At 39.5% G+C, this 21,494-nt stretch overlaps 3 protein-coding genes and 1 pseudogene across 3 annotated transcripts; 2 read left to right on the forward strand and 2 right to left on the reverse strand.

Moving 5' to 3' along the window:
• Window positions 1–128: 128 nt before the first annotated feature.
• On the reverse strand, window positions 129–3,776 carry LOC103332129 (conserved oligomeric Golgi complex subunit 4-like). The gene is made up of 2 exons (XM_008234824.3): window positions 2,118–3,776; window positions 129–962 (listed from the first exon to the last, which is right to left on the reverse strand). Exons 1-2 carry the CDS (start codon window positions 3,684–3,686, stop codon window positions 333–335), a joined length of 2,199 nt encoding a protein of 732 aa, XP_008233046.2. The 5' UTR covers window positions 3,687–3,776; the 3' UTR covers window positions 129–332.
• Window positions 3,777–4,392: 616 nt separating this feature from the next.
• LOC148917370 (uncharacterized) lies at window positions 4,393–7,582 on the forward strand. Its single transcript, XM_089052415.1, has 3 exons — window positions 4,393–6,335; window positions 6,426–6,540; window positions 6,655–7,582. Exons 1-3 carry the CDS (start codon window positions 4,393–4,395, stop codon window positions 7,297–7,299), a joined length of 2,703 nt encoding a protein of 900 aa, XP_088908541.1. The 3' UTR covers window positions 7,300–7,582.
• Window positions 7,583–8,178: 596 nt separating this feature from the next.
• LOC103332219 (beta-glucosidase 12-like) lies at window positions 8,179–10,368 on the reverse strand (annotated as a pseudogene).
• A 185-nt stretch (window positions 10,369–10,553) lies between these two features.
• On the forward strand, window positions 10,554–11,626 carry LOC103332218 (GRF1-interacting factor 3-like). The gene is made up of 2 exons (XM_016794281.2): window positions 10,554–10,639; window positions 10,720–11,626. Exons 1-2 carry the CDS (start codon window positions 10,583–10,585, stop codon window positions 11,119–11,121), a joined length of 459 nt encoding a protein of 152 aa, XP_016649767.2. The 5' UTR covers window positions 10,554–10,582; the 3' UTR covers window positions 11,122–11,626.
• Window positions 11,627–21,494: the final 9,868 nt, after the last annotated feature.

Raw genomic sequence — 21,494 nt, forward strand, 5'->3', positions numbered from 1 at the left:
TTGACACTCAGCTTAATCTGGCGATAGTCCTATATATATATATATATATATATATATATATATATCAAGTCTAGTATGCGACTCTCTTTACAAACTTTGAACTTCAAAAATTTACAAAGCTGGCAATGGAAGCATGAATGGTAAAAATTCATAATCGAAGTACTCTTCTACACTGTATGAGTTCCAAAATAAAATGTACACGTTTGAGGGTCAAATAGTACTGAAAAATCTGGTACAAAAATTGTAAGAAATGGTAAAAATAAGAATGAAGATATGATACTTAAGGAGAAACAACAAAAGAATGTGCGGGTAAGTGTCAATTCAGACGGGGATTACAACTTAAGAGCGGAAATTGCTTCAGGTTTAAAATCAACTCTCATACTCAATACTCGCCTGACCTCGGCTGGCGTCAGTCTCCAGGTCATAGGTCCTGAGTTCTCTCCCCAGAAATCTAAAATCTCCGAGACCTTTTCTAAGTTGAGGATTGTCGCCATTTGAGTGAGACGAGCAAACTTGTCTCTAACAGTCCTTTGAGTCATACTAGAGAAGTGGCTTACCAATGCTCTAGCATCTCTGTCCAGCTGAAGGCCTCCAAGTTGACTGAATCTCTTCTGTATCATAGTTGCTTCAAGCCTCTTCACAATGAAGTCAAGTACCAAATGTACGAATGAGTCATAATTGTTGGCAGTCATTAGTGGCTGGAGCCACGCTACATTCGTCTCAACAGCATGGAGAAGCCTTTGGACCCAAGGGTCATTAACCTCATTGTTGGCATATTGAGCCTCTGACAGCTCATAGCTAATGGTCCCCACATGATCCAGCACCGGACGGAGGCGGGGTGCCACCGTTGCCACAAGTTGTTCCAGGCCAGCATTCAAAGCTTGCTTGAATGTGTTGCTCATATCCCCTAATTCAGACAGACAGGACTTAACTTTTTCTCTATCAACTGGTGCAGGAAATACCTGATAAACATGATATCATTTTTGTTAATACCTCATAATGGAATTACCTTTTATAAAGAAGCAAACAATATGTAGGGAAAAAAACATTACAGTCCAACAAAAAGAATGATCACATCAGATGATAACATCTAATATGAATCCAAGAGACCAAGATGGATATAAAAGAAGCCCAAACATTAATAGCCAGTGCATTTGCTAGTGTATACAACATCATATTAAAGCAAAACCACCAAGGCAGATGTGACCTACCAAGGACAATAAAATACTTAGAGTTTACAGCCAAGAAGGTGACACAAGCATGATATCTTGAAACTAAAACTTTTTACTATACATGTCGTCGAAGCCATTTTATGATTCTGGACAACCAAAACGTAGCTCTTAATGACTATTTCCATATCTACTGAATTTAATAATCAATAGGCAACAAGTAACAAATGGGGGCTTGGAGAAATGCTAATCTGTCTCACTGAGTTACAATGCTCTCTTGACTCTTCATTCACTCGAATTTTGGTAAACCAAAAAAAAAAAAAAAGAAAAAAGAAAAATACAAAGGATTAAGAAAGTAAAGGCAACAGCTACATCAACAGATCATGCAGAATAAATAAAATACAACAGCGGCATGATCCATCAACTTAGTGGACAACAGATAAGAAAACCTTAACTATAAAGTTCCACCATATAAAGAAACCTGTGACGACAGCATCCAAAATGAAATTTACCAAAGCAATCTTAAAAAAAAAAAAAAATAGAGTACTAAGCAGCACTGTCAAGTGATCATACAAACCACATATCTTTCTTCAAAATTAAGTCTGCACCACATCAAGCTTCACATCCTATTAGTATTAGGGATAAATGTTCAGTTCTCACTGTAAAGTGTTATGGTAAGTAGGTTCTAATCATGTTAGCAAAGACTGACAAAGCAATTGGAAAACGAATCTCACACTATAGGAAATCCGATCACTAGAGGGGCACAAACTTAAGTTAAATGGAGGATTGTATAAAACTATTTATGCAAGGTTATGGGGATTTGGGGCTTCGACCTAATGCAAAGCAAGTTAAAATGTAAGCCAAAGACTTGCCTAAACAGTGTAGTTGTTATTCATGTCACAAATCTTGAAAAGTAAAGCACAGAGTAAACTACAGCATTTCAATTACCTCTAAGCATTGCTCTTCAATCTCGTGTTTCAATTTGAGGACATACTCACTACTGACATCCAAATTATTCAAAACAGTGGCAATCTCCGTCCCAGTCTTTTGCACACCAACACCACCCAAAAACAGCTTTGCACCAAGATTGGGTTCTCTCATCTTCTGTTGCAAAGCCTCATGGTACTCATTGCTCAACAAGCTACTCGCGCCACTCAACACAGCAATCACAGAGCTGATATTCAAAGTGGATATTGCCCTCCGTAAGCAACTCTGCAGGACATAGAAAACATCGTCGACCATCGAAGTCGTGAGACTGTCAGGCACATGCTCATCAATTCTTATAGCCTTCCTCACATTCTCCACCATAAAGAAACCCTCTAATATGACATAAAACCCAGTAATTTCCTGAACCACCTTGCTAAAACTTCCACTCCTAAAAGCCTTAGTGGCTCTTGGTCCTAAATCCGGGTCAACATTCGTAAATCCCTTGATCTTAGACACCATGAACTCAGTATAATCCTCACCCAATTGCATCAAAGAGAGTATCTCTTCCAAGAAGAGCTCAACCTCTCTAGGATCAGGCCCCTCAGACCCAACACCAACACCACCAACATTAAGCAAATTCTTGTTCTGGGCATTAATCTCAGAGCTCAACTTTGGCAATTTCCTATACTCCATGTACTTCTTCAAAATCAAACTACCCCTCGTATCACACTCCTCTTGAAGTTCACAAATGGCGTAAACAACCCCATCTTCCCCACAAAGCCCTCTCAGAATCTCATCATTATCTTCAACAGCTAAAACAATGTCCTTGAACAAATTGGTCAAACACCCAACAAAATTGACCGTCTGGATTGGATTGTTCTGCTCCATAAGCTCCACCAAGTGCTCGAATTCAAGCCTGGATCTCATCCCAATCACCTTCCTCAAATACCCGACGTAAACCTGCAAGCCCTCCGTCTCCAAACCCAGCGGAGTGTAAAGCCTGATAAATCTCAACACGGTAGGATGCTCCCTCTGGTCCACAGCATCAGAGAGCTTCTTCCTGACTATCGATTCGAGCTGCCGCTTCGACTCCATAAGCTGCTCTCGCTGCTCGGAGCCCGAGTCCCTGTACTCCGAGTCAATCTGAATAAACCGCTGCACGTACTTGGCGGCAGACTCGTAGTCCTGGGTGTCGAGGGCTTGCTTGACGCCGTCGATGCAGTTTCCGAGCTCGACGATGGCGTCCAGGCGGAGGAGCGTGGAATTGACGCGCGATTGGGCGAGGTCGAGCTCGCGGACCTTGGCGCTGACGTGGTCGGCGAGGTCGCACGTGGAGGTGACGTTGGCGAGCACGTGATCGGAGTCAGCTTTGACGATGTCGAGGACCGTTGCGGACCTGTGGAGGCTCAGGAGCTGCTTGTCGAGGTCGGTGCGCTGGGAGAGGAGGTTGTCGAGGTCCAGATCTAAGGATCGCTGGTAGGCTATGCACTCGTGGAGGAGGCGAGTCATTGCCCCCACATCCGTCAGGGCTCCCACGTGCGAGAGCGCCTCTTGGGTCCCGAATTTTATCGACGGTTGATCCGGCTCCATTGCCTCTCTCTCTTTCTCGCGGGTTTGAAGATCTGCGTGCGCGGGTGGTTCAGTTGGACTGTCGGAGATGGAGAAGAGGAGGGGAAGCACAAAAATACCAAATGAAATTACAAATATGTCCCTGTAATTTCGCTCCAATTTTACCACGATTCTTATTTTAATCTTTGATCAATTTTAGATTTTTCGTAAGGATTAATTAAGGACTTCTAGTCCTCGTCGTCCACTGAACATAAAATTCTTACGAAGTGTCATGCCTATGCGTCACGGCCCGCATGTTCAAGGCCCAACCCGTTGGATTGATCATGCTAGACCTCTTAGCCCACACGGATTCGTTGTATAGTAGTTGGTAGACTACAAGCATAGTTGGTAGATGTTGGTAGGTGACATTGTATCTTACCCACCTACTGTGGTGGTAGGTGAGATAGGGACAGTATATAAGGGGGATGACACATTGTGTATCCTCACCTCACAACTTGTAAAGCATTTGAGTAGCAATACAAGCATATATTCTCCCAAACTCTGTTAAGCATTCTTACTGTTCTTGCTCTTGCGATTGTTCTTTACTTGGTTCGATCTTGTATTGTAGGAAGGAGGGTGACTTAGCTTGTTTGAGAGGCGATCAAGTCTAAGGCCGCACGGAAGGAAGACTCCGAAAAAGTCATCCGTGATATTGGTATCGAGCGAAAGCTCGAATCATTCAAGAAGCATGTCGAAGAGCGGATCCGATGTGGAGACTGATCTGTCCAAGGTCAATATGGATCGTGGGGGCAAATCAAAGAGGGAACGATCTAGAGATGTTGTAGCCATGATGGAGAAGCGGCTTTCTAAGATGGAGATGGCCGTGGTCGAGTTTGATCAGCGACTCGAGGAGGACGTCCTTACGAAGAGTGGTTTCGAAGCTGTGGTGGATGAGCTTCAAGGCCAATTCCAAGGAGCCCTCAACTCCGCATTGGACAGCATGCGGCTAGATGTCCAAACCAAGATGGATCACTTCTTAGCGGAGCTTACTTCGCTTCGTGAGGAGGTGAGGGATGTGAAAGGAGATTGGGCTTTGTGCAAGGAAGCTGTCTTGAACAAGACCCGGACTCCGAAGGAACCAAAGGTGTTAGATTCTTTCAAGCCCAAATCCTATAATGGGAAGAGGGAGGCGAAGGAGCTAGACACATTTTTGTGGAATATCGAGAGGTATTTCAAGTATCTGAAGCTCGAGGATGATGAGCCCAAGATCAACACGGCAACGTTGTTTCTCACCGACAATGCTCTCATGTGGTGGCGTCGTCGATCTATGGAGATCGAACAAGGTACGTTTACACTTGAGACTTGGGATGAATTTAAGAAGGATATTATGTTGCATTTCTATCCAGAGAATGCCAAGTATGAGGCAAAGGAGAAGCTGAGATGGTTGAAGCAAACTGGGAACGTGAAGGACTATGTCGCCATGTTCACCAACCTATTGTTCGAGGTGCCTAGCATGACGGATGAAGACAAGCTCATGTACTTCATGAGTGGCCTACAGAATTGGGCCAAGCTGGAGTTACAAAGGAGACATGTCCAAACCTTGTCAGAGGCAATTGCTGCAGCCGAGTCTCTTGTTGAGTTCAAGAAGAAGGATCAAGGCGACTCCAAGTTCAAAGGAAAGAAAGATAGCAGTGGATCTAGTGGGGGAGACAACAAGCCAAAAGAGGGTAGCAAGGCTGGGGACAAGTCTGACGGTCACAAGTCATCCGGGAAGAAGAATGACAAAGGTGACAAGGGGAAAGACAAGTCGAAGCTAGCTTGCTACTTGTGCGATGGAGCGCACATGATGCGGGATTGTCCGCAAAAGAAAGCCTTGAATGCTATGAACCAAGAGAAGGAAGAGGAGGCCGACAGGGAAGCAAGAATGGGGGCCATTCACCGTTTCAATGCTGTGCAGGCCAAAGTCGCTCAACCACAGGTTCAAGCCAAAGGTGTGATGTTCGTCGATGCCATGGTGAATGGCAAGACAACCCGTTGCCTGGTGGATACAGGTGCCTCGCACAACTTTATGTCCGTGCAGGAAGCAAAGAGACTTGGGTGTCGAGTCTCGAAGGAAGCAGGCAGTATGAAGACGGTGAATTCAACTGCCAAACCAATTGATGGGGTAGCTCGTGGTGTGGAGCTACACATTGCTGCTTGGAAGGGAGTAGCTAACTTCTCCGTGATCCCAATGAATGACTACGATGTCGTGCTAGGAATGGAGTTCATGGACGAGGTAAAAGCATTTCCCATTCCATTCTACAATACTATGTGCATTGCACAGGGTGGAGCAATGCCATGCATGGTGCCAGTGGTGAGGCGACAAGGCGAGTCGAAGGTCTTGTCAGCCATGCAATTTTCAAAGTCTTGGAAGAAGGGCGAACCGATGTTCCTTGCAACTATGAAGATGGATATAGTTCAGAAGGAAGTCCAACCCGTCCTGAAAGCTATGGAGGTAATCCCTAAGGCGTTTTCAGAGGTCATGCCCAAGGAGTTGCCCAAAACCTTACCACCTAAGAGGAAGGTGGATCATGCCTTCGAGGAGTTGAAGAGGGCACCTATGGAGGAACCAATGCTGAGACTTCCTGATCTTAGCAAACCATTTGAGGTACACACTGATGCATCAGATTCTGCTATTGGTGGTGTACTCATGTAGGATGGACACTCATTGGCTTTCAAGAGTCGGAAGCTCAATGACACGGAGCAGAGGATACGAGAGGGCTTGTTGCATGATTCCCAAAGTCTGTTGGAGCTTGTCAAAGATGGGAAGACAAGAAGATTTTGGCCCGATGATGGTGTTCTTTATGCAACAAGGAAGGTGATCTATGTTCCAAGGTGGGACAATCTGAGGCACTATGTGAGTGCCAACCAGCGAGATTGGGCAAAGTTGTTGGATGTTGCTCAGTTCTCATACAACTTGCAGCGGTCGGAGTCAACAGGGTCAAGTCCTTTCGAGTTGGCAACAGGATAACAACCTATGACACCGAACACAGTGGTGTCAGGCTACACGGGGAGTAGCCCAGCTGCATACAAAACAGCCAAGGAGTGGCAGGAGACTAATGAGCTGGCTCGGGCTCAATTGGAGAAGGTAACTCGGAAGATGAAGAAATGGGCGGACAAGCATAGACGAGATGTTGTGTTCCAACCAGGTGATATGGTCTTTGTGAAGCTCAACCCTTCTCAACACAAGTCCACTAGAAAATTACACAAGGCGTTGTTGAGGAGATATGAGGGCCCATTTCCTATCATCCGATCAGTGGGAAGAGCTGCTTACCGTGTGGAACTACCACCCCGATTGAAGATTCATCCGGTGTTCCACGTGAGCAATCTCAAGCCCTACCATGCCGACCCCGAGGAGCCAAGTCGTGGAGAGTCCAAACGAGCTCCACCTTTGATGGTGACTTCATTTGACAAGGAGGTTGAGTGCATCATGGCCAAGCGAGAGGTGCGACGCAAGGGTGTACCGAGGTACTTTGAGTACTTTGTCAAATGGAAGGGCCTGCCAGAGTCCGAAGGCAACTGGGAGAAGGAAGAGTCTTTGTGGAAGTACAAAGACATCATCGAAGCATTCGAACGAGAAGGATCTACCGCGGCGACGAGGACGTCACCGGATTAGGTGGGGGAGAATGTCACGGCCCGCATGTTCAAGGCCCAACCCGTTGGATTGATCATGCTAGACCTCTTAGCCCACATGTCCAGATTCGTTGTATAGTAGTTGGTAGACTACAGTTGGTGACAGTAGTTGGTAGATGTTGGTAGGTGACATTGTATCTTACCCACCTACTGTGGTGGTAGGTGGGATAGGGATAGTATATAAGGGGGATGACACATTGTGTATCCTCACCTCACAACTTGTAAAGCATTTGAGTAGCAATACAAGCATATATTCTCCCAAACTCTGTTAAGCATTCTTACTGTTCTTGCTCTTGCGATTGTTCTTTGCTTGGTTCGATCTTGTATTGTAGGAAGGAGGCTGACTTAGCTTGTTCGAGAGGCGATCAAGTCTAAGGCCGCACGGAAGGAAGACTCCGAAAAAGTCATCCCGTGACACTATGCGCTCAAGTTCGACTTATTGTGAATTTTCCCTTCCTCCATTGATAAAAATGCAAAAAAATAATAATAAAAAAAATTGTGAATCTTACAATTAGAGTGTGTGTTAGTGTAATTTTCAGAACCTTAGAGAGTTTTGTAAAATCACGAAAAAACATCACGGAGTATTAGTATAAATAACTCAAATTCGGGACAATCAATCAAAAGACTACGAACAAATGAGTTTCATAATTATGCGTATGTTGACACCTATCAAAGGACTAAAAATCAATGTTTAATTTTACACAAGGGTTGAATGGAAATTTAATCTTATACAAGGACTCAAATTGAAATTATTATATGTACACAAATTTAGAATATCTAGCATTATTGTACATACATAAAATTCACATTATTGAATTAAATACAAATATTGAATGATGAATATGATATGAAGTTTTCAATACTACTTAAGGAAACTTTTGAACCAGTGTATCGAGAGTTTTGGGCATCTTTTAAGCCTATTGTTGTAATCTATGTAGGTGATACCAAATCGAACACTGAATCCCAAACTCCATTCAAAGTTGTCTAACAAAGTCCACAAAAAGAATCCCTTCACTTTGACACCATTGCTAAAAAAAGAAGAAGAGGAAATTATATATATTAATGTCAATAATATGAATCAATAACTCAAAATCTAAAGCTAAACCATATACATACATATATATATATATAAATATTATAAATGAATTTGTTAATACACTTACTCAACAGAACTTTGAACATAATAAAGGTGGCGATTGTAGTAGTCAATTCTATGCGTACGTCAAGTGATAATTTCGAATCATTGAACTCATCCACACCTACAATATAATATATCATTATGTAGTTTTAAATTTAGACTTTGTACCACTTGTGTGTGTTTCACACCAAATATGTGAAACATTGATCATGCAATTACTTAAGGCTAGATTTTTTTTTTTTATACCATTTTCGGTAATCTAAATGATTGGATTGTGATACTTTTTCTTTGTGTAGAGTAAAAGATCTTGAATTCCTCATGGATAAACATTTAACCATTCCAAAGCACCCTGCACCAAACTTTGAAGATTTTTAGATTTTTAAGAGTCACATTTGTAAATGCAAAACAATTAATGGTTGAAATCATAAAGCTTGAGCTAGTAATTTGATGTATACCTTTGAACCGACGGGGACTCCATTACGCTTAGCTGTCACAACACATATGAATATAAGAATTTAATTAGTTTATAAACTTAAATTGCTTGAATTAAAATTTGAATTTGTACTCACATGAAAGGTTAACGCCAGCATCTGTTGTGTAGCTTGCGTATATAGAGTTATTTTGAGGTCCATCGCTTGCATAATAACCAGCATAGTAATTTAGTCCAAGAAAATCAAATGAACAAATTAGCAACTTGGATTGTTCTTTCGTGAATTTTGGTAATCGGTTTTCGACAAGAGATCGCATGCTTTGCGGATGGTCACCACTTGTCAATGGCTCAGCCAACCTACAAGAATGTAAAAATTTCAAGCATTAACTTGACATTATATTATGTATTGCTTGATAGTAAGTAGTAAATATTATATTCATAAGCAAATTCGAAATACACTTTCCATCCGAACATAAAATCCAAAGTTCGTAATGCAGCATTTTTATTTTCTTTTTCTTCCGATAGGGGCTCAAACCAATGTGAATTAAGTATTATCCCTATCACTCCATTTTGAGACAGCTGCACAAGAATATTTAGTTTGTTTGTTTTAGAGTCACAAAAAGGTAAAGTAGTCGCTCTCTTGTTGCAACAAACTAATTAATTGTACCTGCTATCTATTTTTGTACAATTTTATGGCAGCTGCATGAGCAAGGAGCTAGTGGTATGTTACCAAATATGGCTCAGTTGATGAATCTCCACCGGTGCAGTTTAGCTGCTGTTGCCAAGTGGAGCATCGTCTCGGCGCAAGGGACCCAGTTGCATAACCATAGTTACTGAAGGTATACGGCTCATTCAGTGTGCTCCAATGCTTTACTCGATCACCAAATTCCTTATAGCAAAGTTCTGCGTAATCTTGAAAATGATTGCTGTATAAGGGCTTAAGAAACCACCATATTCGTCTTCTAAACTTTGGCAAAGATCCCAATGGAAGAGAGTCACAAATAGTGTTATACCTATAAACAGCATCATCAGTAAAAGCGAGTTATAAGTTTGATAAAATGATTTTTTTTTTATGAGTGCATGTAAATCTTATTGCATAAATTATTGATCATGTAAGGTGGGATGACTCACCATTGCGTAAGAGCTCATTGATGAGATTGTTGTAATATTTGATTCCTTCCTTGTTTACTCCTCCACTTAATTTTCCATCTAATAATTAAAACAAAACAAGAAAATAAAGAAATAAGTGCACCGATAAAATTTAAACTGAACCTTTAAAAAGCTGAACTTCGACTTCTATTTAATTTATCCTTGAAAACATATTTATTTTTGCTTCGGTTATTTCAATTAAGTATGAAACAAATTTTTTGTTATATTATTCAGTAGACAACGTGGACACATTACTTAAGCGAAAACCATGAAAGCAGAAATATTGACGATTGGTCACAAATGAACTTACTTGGTAACAATCTTGACCATGAGATAGAGAATTATAAATATCAAATGCTGTTTCTGTTTACTTGGCAGCTCTGAGTGGAGAAACTAATTGAGTTTTGACTCCTTGTTGTTTTTGTTTTTAATGGACAATTATAAATATCAAATGCTGGTCTCCATGTTATGACTTCGGGATATAAATTTTTATTCCTTAATGCTCGCTTTTGATGATTTAGGTACCAAGCTCAGCTTCAAAAGAATCTGATGTATTTAGCAGCTATTGCTGATGCACAACCACAGGCACCAACGGTGCCTGCTCAGGTGGGTAGTAAGCATGCCTTCATGGTTTGCCGATTTACCTTTTTATCCATGTTTATCATCTTTGTTTCAACACTTGGCAGATGGCCCCACATCCTGCTATGCATCAAGCAGGATATTACATGCAACATTCTCAGGCAGCAGCAATGGCTCAGCAACAGGGTATTTTCCCCCCAAAGATGCCATTGCAGTTCAATAACCCGCACCAAATGCATGATGCAGCACAGCAGCTACACCAGCAGCACCAACAAGCCATGCAAGGGCAAATGGGAATGAGAGCTGGAGGGGCCAATGGCATGCCTTCCATGCATCATACTGAAGCCACACTTGGTGGTGGTAGTGGTGGCCCAACTTCAGCTGGAGGGGGTCCAAACGATGGGCGTGGAGGAAGCAAGCAAGACAACTCAGAGGCTGGGACAGGTGGTGATGGCCAGGGGAGCTCAGCCGGCGGGCACGGCAATGGTGATGGAGAAGATGGAAAGTGACATGTTCTTATGGATGATTCCACATGGAAACATGTGCCTGTTGATAGTAGGTGTTTTCCTAAAGTAGCTGCTTTGCTCAGTGATCTTTGACAGATTGCAAACAGCAGCGAAAGTTCTCCTTAGTCTTTAAAGTGATTAGGTAGGTGAGTCGTGTTGTAAGTTCCTTTGCATGGAATGGATCCTGGCATCAGATGAAACAGGTGGTGAAAGAAAAGACAGACTTGGTTCTAAGGGCTCTTAGAGATGGAAACACGTGTACTTGGATGTCTGTCAATTTGTAACTCATAAATGCGTGCAGCATGGGCCACAAATTCTGATCCTATTACGAGTTTTGCTGGTAGTTTGTTTTCCTGTTGGTATGTGTATGAACTCTTCTTAGCAATTTGTAACTCATAGATGGCCGTTGAAGGTTTTGTATTGCCTCGCCGGTTTGTCAACTGGGCGTTCTCATTTGCAATGTCCAAAAGGATCGATTAGAATTCAATTTTCAAGTTTTATATAAAAATGAGTCTAGCCGGTCGGCTTTACTGGGTTCCTTTTTTAGAGTTTTTTTTTCATAAATAGTATAGCCGCTCGGCTATATTTCTTTTAAATATAATATCTTTAATACAAATTTATAAATAAACCCAATTCTAGACATGTATTTATAAAAAAACCCAAGCACTATTTAAACATAGAAACACACCCAAAATCAACCTCAAAGTCAATTTTTTGGGTGTGTTTATAAATAGATTTTGAGTGTGTGTAATGATGGGTTTTGGGTGTGTTTATATGTTTAAATAGTGCTTGGGTTTTTTTATAATTTCAACCCCCATTTTGGGTGTTTTAGTGAAACTCCCTATATTCAAAGGGTATAGCTGCTATACTGTTTGGACACGTTTCGCAGAATCATTTGGTGGCGCTAGCGCAAGTCAGGTCCCTTATTGACACGTGGCGCGAATATCTAGGCTTAGGGGTCCACCTTTTTATAAATAGTATAGCTGCGGCTATACTCGGGTTTAAAAAAATAGTATATAGCTTTAGGGGTGTCTTTTTAGCTTTATATTTTTTATAAATAGTATAGCCGGACGGCTATACGCTTTCCATAGATACTAGGGGTGGTTGCGGTTCGGTAACCACGAATTTTTACTCAAACCACAAACCGACCGACTATTTGCAGTTTGGTGATTTTTGAACTCCAAACCGACCGCGTTGTAAACCAAAATGGTTGGTTACTAATTAGCGGTTTAAAACCGCAAGTTCTCAAGCATTCACAAAAATATAAATTCACAACCTAAATAAATAAATACACAACCTCAATTTCTCAAGCATATATAAATTCACAATCTCCTAAACTTCTCAAGTATTCACAACCTAAGAAAATTAAAGTTACAATTCTAAACATTCCAATTAAAGTTAAATTTCTCAAGCATTCTAATTCCAAATCCTTTAAAGTTACAAACCAAAAGGAAAATGCAAAGCAAAATGAATTAAAGTTACAAACAAAAAGAAAAATTCAATTCAAAGTTAATTAAAGTTACAAACTAAAAGGAAAATGTAATGCACCAATGTTACAAACTAAAGTTACAAGCTCAAGTGTTGCTGGTAAGTGGATTTGAAGAACCCCGTTGTGTTGTTTGAGCACCAATGTTATTTACAAATAAAACAACATAGTTTAGTACATTTTATTATAAGAAGCATAAATAATATTAGCATAAATAAACTAATTACTTACAAGTTGTCATATGTTCCATTTCCTTGTAGAATTCAACCTCATCATCCGTGCGGCTATACTTTGCGGTTTGCAGAACCGCAAGTTTTGAAAATCAAATCAACCGCAAATGCGATTCGGTTCTTAATACCTCAAATGCGGTTCGGTTTACTGTGATTGTGGTTTCATTGCGGTAAATTGTCGGTTAGTTTTTGTGGTTTTTCGGTTTAAAATGTCACCCCTAATAGATACTGTGATTTTTTAAATAATTTTTTTAGGTTTTTTTATTTAGTATAGCCGTGCGGCTATAAAAAAATAAGTATAGCCAATCGGCTTTACTGTTATTTATTTATTTATTTTAGTAATGTTTTCAGGATACATTTGGCTTTGTGATCCTGATTATTGTATAGCATATATATGGAACTAGATGATAACTATATAGAAACAGATAACAGGAAGGAGATAAATAGTCTTGCAGTAGTGTTGAATAATTCAGAGTCATCTGAGTAAATCCCTTCCCCTGCAGAAGCATCCAACAAACAGACTCATCTGAATAAATCCCCTCTCCAGCGGAAGCATCCAAAAAACCATGACTCATCTGAATTGAAGACCTCTTCTGCTGAAGCGTTCAGTGGACCTGAGTCAGCTGAAATGAAAATGTCTTCTCCTGCAGAAGCGTCTAATAAACCTGATGTAACTGAAAAGAAAATTGCCTCTCTTGCAGAAGCATCCAACTCTGGAAAGAAAACCCCAAGATCATTGAAGGGCAAAGCTAAAATAGTGAAGAAAACTCCATTCATAACAACTTGAAAACGAGCAAAGGTACAACTAGCTCACAGGTTAATGGGAGGAAACGGAGGCGGAATAGGGGTAACAACAAGAGTAGCAACAAAAGAGAAGAAGATGCCAAGAAGATGAATTCAAAAAGAGAGAAAGTAATAGCACGTTGTTGACTACAGCTGGCATTGTAACTAATAGCACGTGGTTAAGATTCCAATATAGTTAGATGGTTAATAGTCTGTTTAGTGTTGTGTTAATAGCTTAAGTGTATCCAATTCGTACTTATAAAGACTTTTTTTTAAATGAGTGACTTTTATAGAGATGACAAATTCTTAAATACTCTCATAGAGTTGATAAAAGTCACTAGTAAATTGGCAAGACTTTTGCTCTTAACAATTAGCCTTAAAAGTATGGAAAAGTCATTCATTTAATAAGCTTTTTAAAAGTCATTAACCTTTTAGATACCATCAAACTTTTAAATACTTTTTAAAAGTCATAATGGCGAATACCACCGAACTTTTAAAACTTTTTAAAAGTCACAATTGAATACCACTAGACTTTTATATACTCTTTAAAAGTCTAAATTGAATACCTCCAGACTTTTAAACTCTATAAAAGTCATTAAAAGTTTGAATTTGATACACCTCCTAAGTCTCTCTGTAATAGGATTCATTCTGTATATTCTGAGAATTAGAGCAATCAATCTAGAGGTTTTCCTATTCTTTCTTTGCTTACTTTCTTCTTCATTCTTGCAATGGTTATCATGGTATCAGAGCTTCGGCTCGAAGATTCTTAGCTTCCGCTACTACGCCTCATCTCCTGAAGCACTTGCCAGATGAAATCACAATTCATATCACAGATCTTGAACGTGCGTTCGATTCTAGCAGAGCTCTTTGCAAGGCTTGTGATCTCTCTATTTTTCTGGTTCTAAACGCTTCGAGTTTTCATCATACTGGTGCTTTTGTGGTATGTCTTCATATTTCTGCGTTCTTTTTCTTTCAATTGAAGCACGACGTATGTCTTTTGCTGATTCTTGAAGGTGAATTGACATCTTCAACGTGTTAATTCATAAGCACAAAGCATGAAATTTGTAAGCACGAAGCATGAAATTTGTAAGCACGAAGCATGGAATTTGTTTATTCTTGCTGTGACTTCTAGTGAATTCTTCGAATTGTGAATTTTCTTGGTTACATTGTACAATGCTTTGAGCACGAAGCTTTAGATTTTCATACGAGCACAAGTTCATCCAGTCTCAATTTCTACAAATTCTGACGATCCTGTGATTCTCAAAACATTTCGTTTTCCAGTATTCATCATGTCATCGTCTGTTCCTAAAATTGAGGGTTTACTGGGAGTGCTTACCATTAAGCTTTCAGAAGACAATTATGTTAAATGGAGCTATCAAATACAATCAGTCTTACAAGGATATGATCTTTATGGACATTTTGATGGCACTACTTCCTGCCCACCTAAGTATGTTGTCACTGAATCTGAGGGTGTTACTTGTGACCTAACTACTGCATATAAACATTGGCTTCAAGTTGATAAGGCATTGTTGAGTCTTCTAATAGCTACTCTATCGGATGAAGCTATTGAGTATATCGTGGGCTGCAAGTCTGCTAGAGAGGCATGGTTGAATTTGGTAGATAGATATGCCTCAGTCTCACGTGCAAGGGTTACTCAACTCAAAACAGAATTACACACTATTCACAAAGGGGGTGACTCTGTGGAAAAGTATCTTCTCAGATTGAAGCACATTAGAGATCAACTTTCTGCAGCAGGGATTCCTTTGTCAGATGATGACATTATCATAGCTGCCTTAAATGGTTTGCCTCAAGAATTTGATATGATTAAGACAGTGCTATTTGCTATAGAGACTCCAATCTCTTTGAAGGAATTTCGAGCTCATCTCTTGTCAGCTGAAAGGAATATTGAGTCAAGACTTCAAGCTATGTCTCATTCTATGACTGGTTTTGTAGGCTCTACTACTTATGAGTATGGCTCCTCATCACAGGCTTCATCATCTTCTAATGTTGTTCCTAGTCCTACCATTGGTCCTATCCGTGCTCCTAGTCCTACAGTTGGTCATATCAGTGCTCAGCCTCACACTACTTCAGTTGTTGGTTTTGCTGGATTTAAGACTCCACCACCTGCCCATACTTATGGATCCTCAGGTTCTGTTCAGTCTCAGGGTTCTTTTTCAGCTCCACCTCCTGTTTCTCAATTCAATGGTTATTCTTCTAGAGGCCGAGATTCAAATGGCAGGTTCCATTCTACATCAAATGGAGGTTTTGGTCCTAGATTTTCCTCAGGTCCTAAGACACAAGCTATACCTGAATGTCAAATTTTTAGTAAAAGAGGACACACGGCTCCTAATTGCTACTATAGAGTTCCAGATGCATCCTCACCTTCTATTGTGGAATGTTAAATTTGTGGGAACCTACTGGTCTTCATATGTGTCATGTTAAACGCATCCTTAGATATCTCAAAGGCACACTTCATCATGGTATTACCTATTCCCAAGGTTCAATGGTTGTTATAGGTTTTTGTGAAAATCAGATTGGCCCAAGTGTGAAAGCCCAACGGCCACAAGTGCTCCATGTCACCCAAAATGTGTTGTCTACGTGTTAGGCTTGAAAATCGCCACACGTGCGGCGTGTGAGAATGTGAAGGTAAAAAGTCCCACATTGAAAAGTTAGAAAACCTTGCAAGGGCTTATTAAGAGTTGGGCTACTCCCCCCATTGCCAATTGGTTTTGGGGTGGAACCTCAACTTCCTTCATGGTATCAAAGCTGGTTGGCCCCGTGTGAAAGCTCAGCGACCACACGTGCTCCCGTGAAAGCTCAAGCGACCACACGTGCTCCACGTCACCCAACATGTGTTGTCCCACATTCTCACACGCCCCCGCGTATAGCGAATTTTCAAGCCGAACACGTGAACAACACATTTTGGGTGACGTGAAGCTGCGTGTGGCTGTTGGGCTTTCACACGTGGGCTAACTCGCTCTGATACCATGAAGGAAGTTGAGGTTCCACCCAAAACTAATTGGCAATGGGAGTAGTAGCCCAACTCCTTATAAGCCCTTGCTAGGTTTCTTAACTTTTCATTGTGGGACAAATACTCTCAACACGAGTAGCCGCATTGTGGAGTCTCCTACTAGCCGTTTGGGTCAAATTGTGCAAAGAAATTTGACACAGAATAGTTTTCTTCACAATAGTATGTGATTATCTTTTCTTCACAATATAATATTTGGTGCATATGTGTGAGTAGCCGCTAAGTCTGATTGAGTCTCCTAATAGCCATTTGGGTCAAACTGTGAAAAGAAATTTGACATAGAATTGTTTTATTACAAATTTATAAATAAACCCAATCCTAGACATGTATTTATAAAAAAACCCAATCACTATTTAAACATAGAAACACACCCAAAATCAACCCCAAAGTCAACTTTTTGGGTGTGTTTATAAATGGGTTTTGAGTGTGTGTAATGATGGGTTTTGGGTGTGTTTATAAAGTGTTTTGGGTGTTGGGTTTTTTTTATAATTTCAACCTCCATTTTGGGTGTTTTAGTGAAACTCCCTTGTTTTATTCACAATGTAAATTTGTAGATTGTTTAAATTCTGGGGCATAATATGTGATTATTTTTTGTGTTTGACGAACTAGGAAGCGTATAATAGAATTTTAACTTTTATTTCTTTTAAACATCAGAGAAACGTGTCCAATTGGTGGGATTTTCACAAATGATCTTGAGGTTTGTTAGAACTTGAGCAATGGTTGGGGGACCATTTCAGTCAAAAACCATAAAAAAATATATATATAAATGAAGAAAATCCATTTATGGGTAGATACTAGATAATTTGTAGGGCCCACTCCCCAATTTATTTGAAGAACGGTGGGGAGCAAAAGTTCTTCCCTTATAGTATTTAAAAGAAAAATAGAGATGCTAACGGGGTCTAACCTAGTGGAAAAATGCATTAACTTGCAAATCAGAGATCTCAAGTTCGAATCCTACAACATCATAGTTGTGTGTGTAAGAGAAATTCCCCTCCCTTGTAGTTTAGACTATCGCATGTACTTAAAAAAAAAAAAAAAAGAAGCCATGAAGACATTATAACCGCTGAAAGAAAAATAACGTAATTGCCAAACTCATCCTTACATATTTATGGTCAAAGTAATGACATTGCCTTCCACAATTCCACATACAATTCTCATAGAAATTTTCTTTCTGTTTACCCTAGAGATAAACATGCAAATGACTTTTTGTTGCCCTTCTTTCCTTTGGTTTTAATGGTATTTTTCTTCCCATAATAATGGTCCGTCAAATTCTTTTCAAAATTTGACCACACTATTCGTGTTTGACTAAATCAGAATTTGCAGCTACTCACACTATTTGTGTTTGACTATTCATCCAAGTATGAAACTTTCCATGCGTACCATGACATTCTACAGAGTTGCGCCCTCAACACCATGCACATGTGTTTTGCGAAGAGATTTATTTCACCATGCCAACCAGAGTCAACTTATACTTATCAAGATTACCAAAAAAAACATCTCAAGTTATGGCAATGCAATTAGGGTCTTTTCTCTAATCCTTTGAAATATTATATGAGATTTCCCTTCATGTCCTAATTTAAGGTACATCAATTATCTTTTGAAAACGTCAAAAGAGTAGCAAAAGGAAAAGGCTTGAAGACAAGGGTGTTAACTTTTATGGGAAGAAAAATGGCATTAAAACCAGTGAAAGAAAAGGGGTTTTAAAAAAATTTAAAAAAAAAAAAAAAAAGTCATCACTGCATGTTTATCTTATTGGACTCTAAATATGCAAGGGATGAGTTTTCCACCTACGCTAGTTACAGACTTGTTCAAGCACATCTGAAAATTATTATCACTTCTTCACGTTCTTCTTTCCTTTAAAATTAAAACTTACCTTTTGAAAATCATTTAAATTTTTTTTTTTGTAATCTCCCATAATTTTGAGTTTTTATAAAAAAATAGCCAAAATTTACCCCCTACTTTCAAAAATATCAGTTTTTATAAAATCTTTCAAATATATGTCTAATATCATTTGCGACACTTTTCCATTGGGATCTTCCCCAAACGTTATAAGGTAAATTTAGTGGACATGTATAGCATACGATATTTAGCTCCTTATATTTCACATGATTCAAGGAAAACATCTTTATCACATATTAAAAAACAAAAATTGAGTATTGCCGTGCGGCTATACCTGTTTAAAAAAAATAATATATATATATATATTTTTATTCAATAATATGTGAGAATTATGTGTATAATACGTGAATTTTGTGTGTCTTATTAATTAGAGAACATAGCATAGCTCACCACATTTAACTCTTGATATTCATGTTCGTGTAGCAAGTAAATTACATTGATTTGAGGGAGAAATTATAGAGTGATACTGTATCACCACGTCAGCTGGTGATACTCCCACTCAAAATCTGCCACATGTATTTTTTTAAACAAAATTAAAATATATTTTACAACTGGACTTTGGCTTACAACTTTACCCTTCAACTTTAATGACCCCCTAACCCACCCCACAGGCTTCCTGTGCTACTCCTGCTATCGACGCCACACAAGCCCTCTTCCCTTCCCCCACTCACCACCCACCTGGCCTTCCCTCCCTCCTATATTCCCACCCCCTTTTTCTCTCCCTCTCATTTTCGGTGAAAAGTTAAACCTATTAATAAAAAAGCCAAAAATCTTAAAAATATGTGCAAACCCATTAAACATGAAACCATAAATCTTTATAATAAAAAAAACCACTAGTGAAAGAAGGGAAGATTGACGTTATGGCAACCAGGAATTAATTGTGTTCTAGAGCAGGTCATTGGGGCGGGGCCTGATGAAGGAAATCTGCCAAAAATCTCCCCCTTTTACATTAGATTCTTCTTCTTCCTCACCATCTTCATTATCAGCTTTCATTCAAGGTCTTTTTAAAAGAGTAAGAAGTGAAATTTTCTGAGATTACCCATCTTCTTTAGCTTCAAGGGTGTCTTTAGAGATAAAATGGTAAGAGTTTGACCGAATTTTGTTTATGGGTTTTGAGTCCTTTGACAATAGAAATTCTTTAGATTCATTAACTATGAAGACGGTGAAGGCTAAGGTAGGTGGCGAGGGAGAAGGGAAGACGTGTGGTGTCGAGATAGAGCATAGCGTCGGGAAGAAGACGGTGGACAGGGAAGACGGTGGGGAGGTTTGGGGGTTTGGGGGCTTTGGGTGATTAAAGTTGAAGGGTAAAGTTGGTAGCCAAAGTTCCGCAGTAAAATATATTTTAATTTTGTTTAAAAAAAATACATGTGATAGATTTTGAGTGAGAGTACCACCAGCTGACGTGGTGATACAATATCACTCGATAATTCTCGATTTAGGAATGCTTTGAAATATTATATGAGATATATGAGATTTCCCTTTATGTCCTAATTCAAGGTACATCATCTTTTGAAAACGTCAAAAGAGTAGCAAAAAGAAAAAACGGCTTGAATTTTATTTTATTTTATTTAAAAAAGTCATCACTGCATGTTTATCTTATTGGACTCTAAATATACAAATGATGAGTTTTCCACGTACGCTAGCTACAGACTTGTTCAAGCACATCAGAAAATTATTATCACTTCTTCACATTCTTCTTTCCTCTAAAATTGAAACTGGGCCTATTTGATACTCAACTTGAGTTCAATTTTTAAATTCAAAAACAGAATTTGAGTCCAAAACAAAGAGAACCTGTTTGCATTACTACGTTTCACCATTTGCGCGACGAAGAATAATTTCGTCGTCGCCAAAACATCTTTGATGACGAAATAAAATATTCGTCGCGCAATACACTGAAAATTTGTGCGATTAAATTTTTCTTTGCAGGAAATGTCTTTGAACAACGAAAACAATCGCCGTCAGCAAAACAGATTAAAAAAAGCGGGGTGAAATTTTTTGGCGCGAAACATTTGCACGACGAGACATATCGTCGCTTAAGACAATCTTGCACGACGGTACATTAATCGCGCAGGACAGAACCAGTGGGTCCCCTTATTTAGCGGTAAAAACTTGTGCGACGAAATTCTTCGTCGCACAAGGTAAGCTTTAGCGACGACGGAAGATTGTTCGTCGCATAAGAGCGAGATATTTTATTTTTGGCGCCAAAATACATGGTTGGGATATTTTTGTTTGCGACGTCGATCGTTCGTCGCGTAAAGTTCCAAGTCTTGCGCGACGAATATATTGTTTTGCGTACGGAATTTTGTGTTTGCGACGAAAGGTTGGGCGACGGAAAATACCGTCGTCGCAAAAAGTTAGATGTCGGCGGGTGTTAGCGCACGAAAAAGGGTTTGCGCGAACGGTTTGCTTTTTTCGGCGGAAGTTTGCGCGACGAACTTGTGTATTCGTCGCGCAAAGTCCTTCTTCTTCATATTAGAATTCGCCATTGCAAGGCGAATGCAAAAACAAAGCATTCTGCCTCTGCCTCTCTCTCAACCTCTCTGCCGCTATTGGGACTTGAATACATTGATTGGGTAAGTATTTTTCGTCATTAGTTTAAAAGTATTAATTTAAGTTCGTACTAAGGTTTTTTATTTTGTTTTCGTTAGGGATATTTGTAATTAGTGATTGGTGGAGAACGATTGAGAATGTATTTTATTCGTTTTATATATTAATAATGTTAATTTGTTATGTTTAAAATTTTCTTGTGAAGTTATATTTATATTATGTTGTTAAATTGTGTGTAACGTAGCATAATCTATTGTGATGTACGAAGTTAATTGAAATTAACTTCGAGATTAGTTGGATTTCGTGCATGGATGCGTAATGCATGACTGCGGTCCAATTAATTCTTGAATTGTCCCATTATTTGGACAGTTTGGTAATGCATAGTGTTGTCACGTAATCTATG

This window comes from Prunus mume, linkage group LG5, assembly GCF_029339155.1.
Source record: "Prunus mume cultivar Tortuosa linkage group LG5, ASM2933915v1, whole genome shotgun sequence".
Classification (NCBI taxonomy): Eukaryota; Viridiplantae; Streptophyta; class Magnoliopsida; order Rosales; family Rosaceae; genus Prunus; species Prunus mume.

Excerpts from the sequence above, each read along its gene's own strand:
- LOC103332129 (XM_008234824.3), bottom strand. The coding sequence starts at position 3,686 with ATGGAGCCGGATCAACCGTCGATAAAATTCGGGACCCAAGAGGCGCTC. Across the intron at positions 963-2,117 it reads TTGAAGAGCAATGCTTAGAG|GTATTTCCTGCACCAGTTGA; the intron begins GTAATTGAAATG and ends CATGTTTATCAG.
- LOC148917370 (XM_089052415.1), top strand. The coding sequence starts at position 4,393 with ATGTCGAAGAGCGGATCCGATGTGGAGACTGATCTGTCCAAGGTCAAT. Across the intron at positions 6,336-6,425 it reads GCTATTGGTGGTGTACTCAT|TCTGTTGGAGCTTGTCAAAG; the intron begins GTAGGATGGACA and ends TGATTCCCAAAG. Across the intron at positions 6,541-6,654 it reads GGGACAATCTGAGGCACTAT|CAACCTATGACACCGAACAC; the intron begins GTGAGTGCCAAC and ends GCAACAGGATAA.
- LOC103332218 (XM_016794281.2), top strand. The coding sequence starts at position 10,583 with ATGTATTTAGCAGCTATTGCTGATGCACAACCACAGGCACCAACGGTG. Across the intron at positions 10,640-10,719 it reads CACCAACGGTGCCTGCTCAG|ATGGCCCCACATCCTGCTAT; the intron begins GTGGGTAGTAAG and ends AACACTTGGCAG.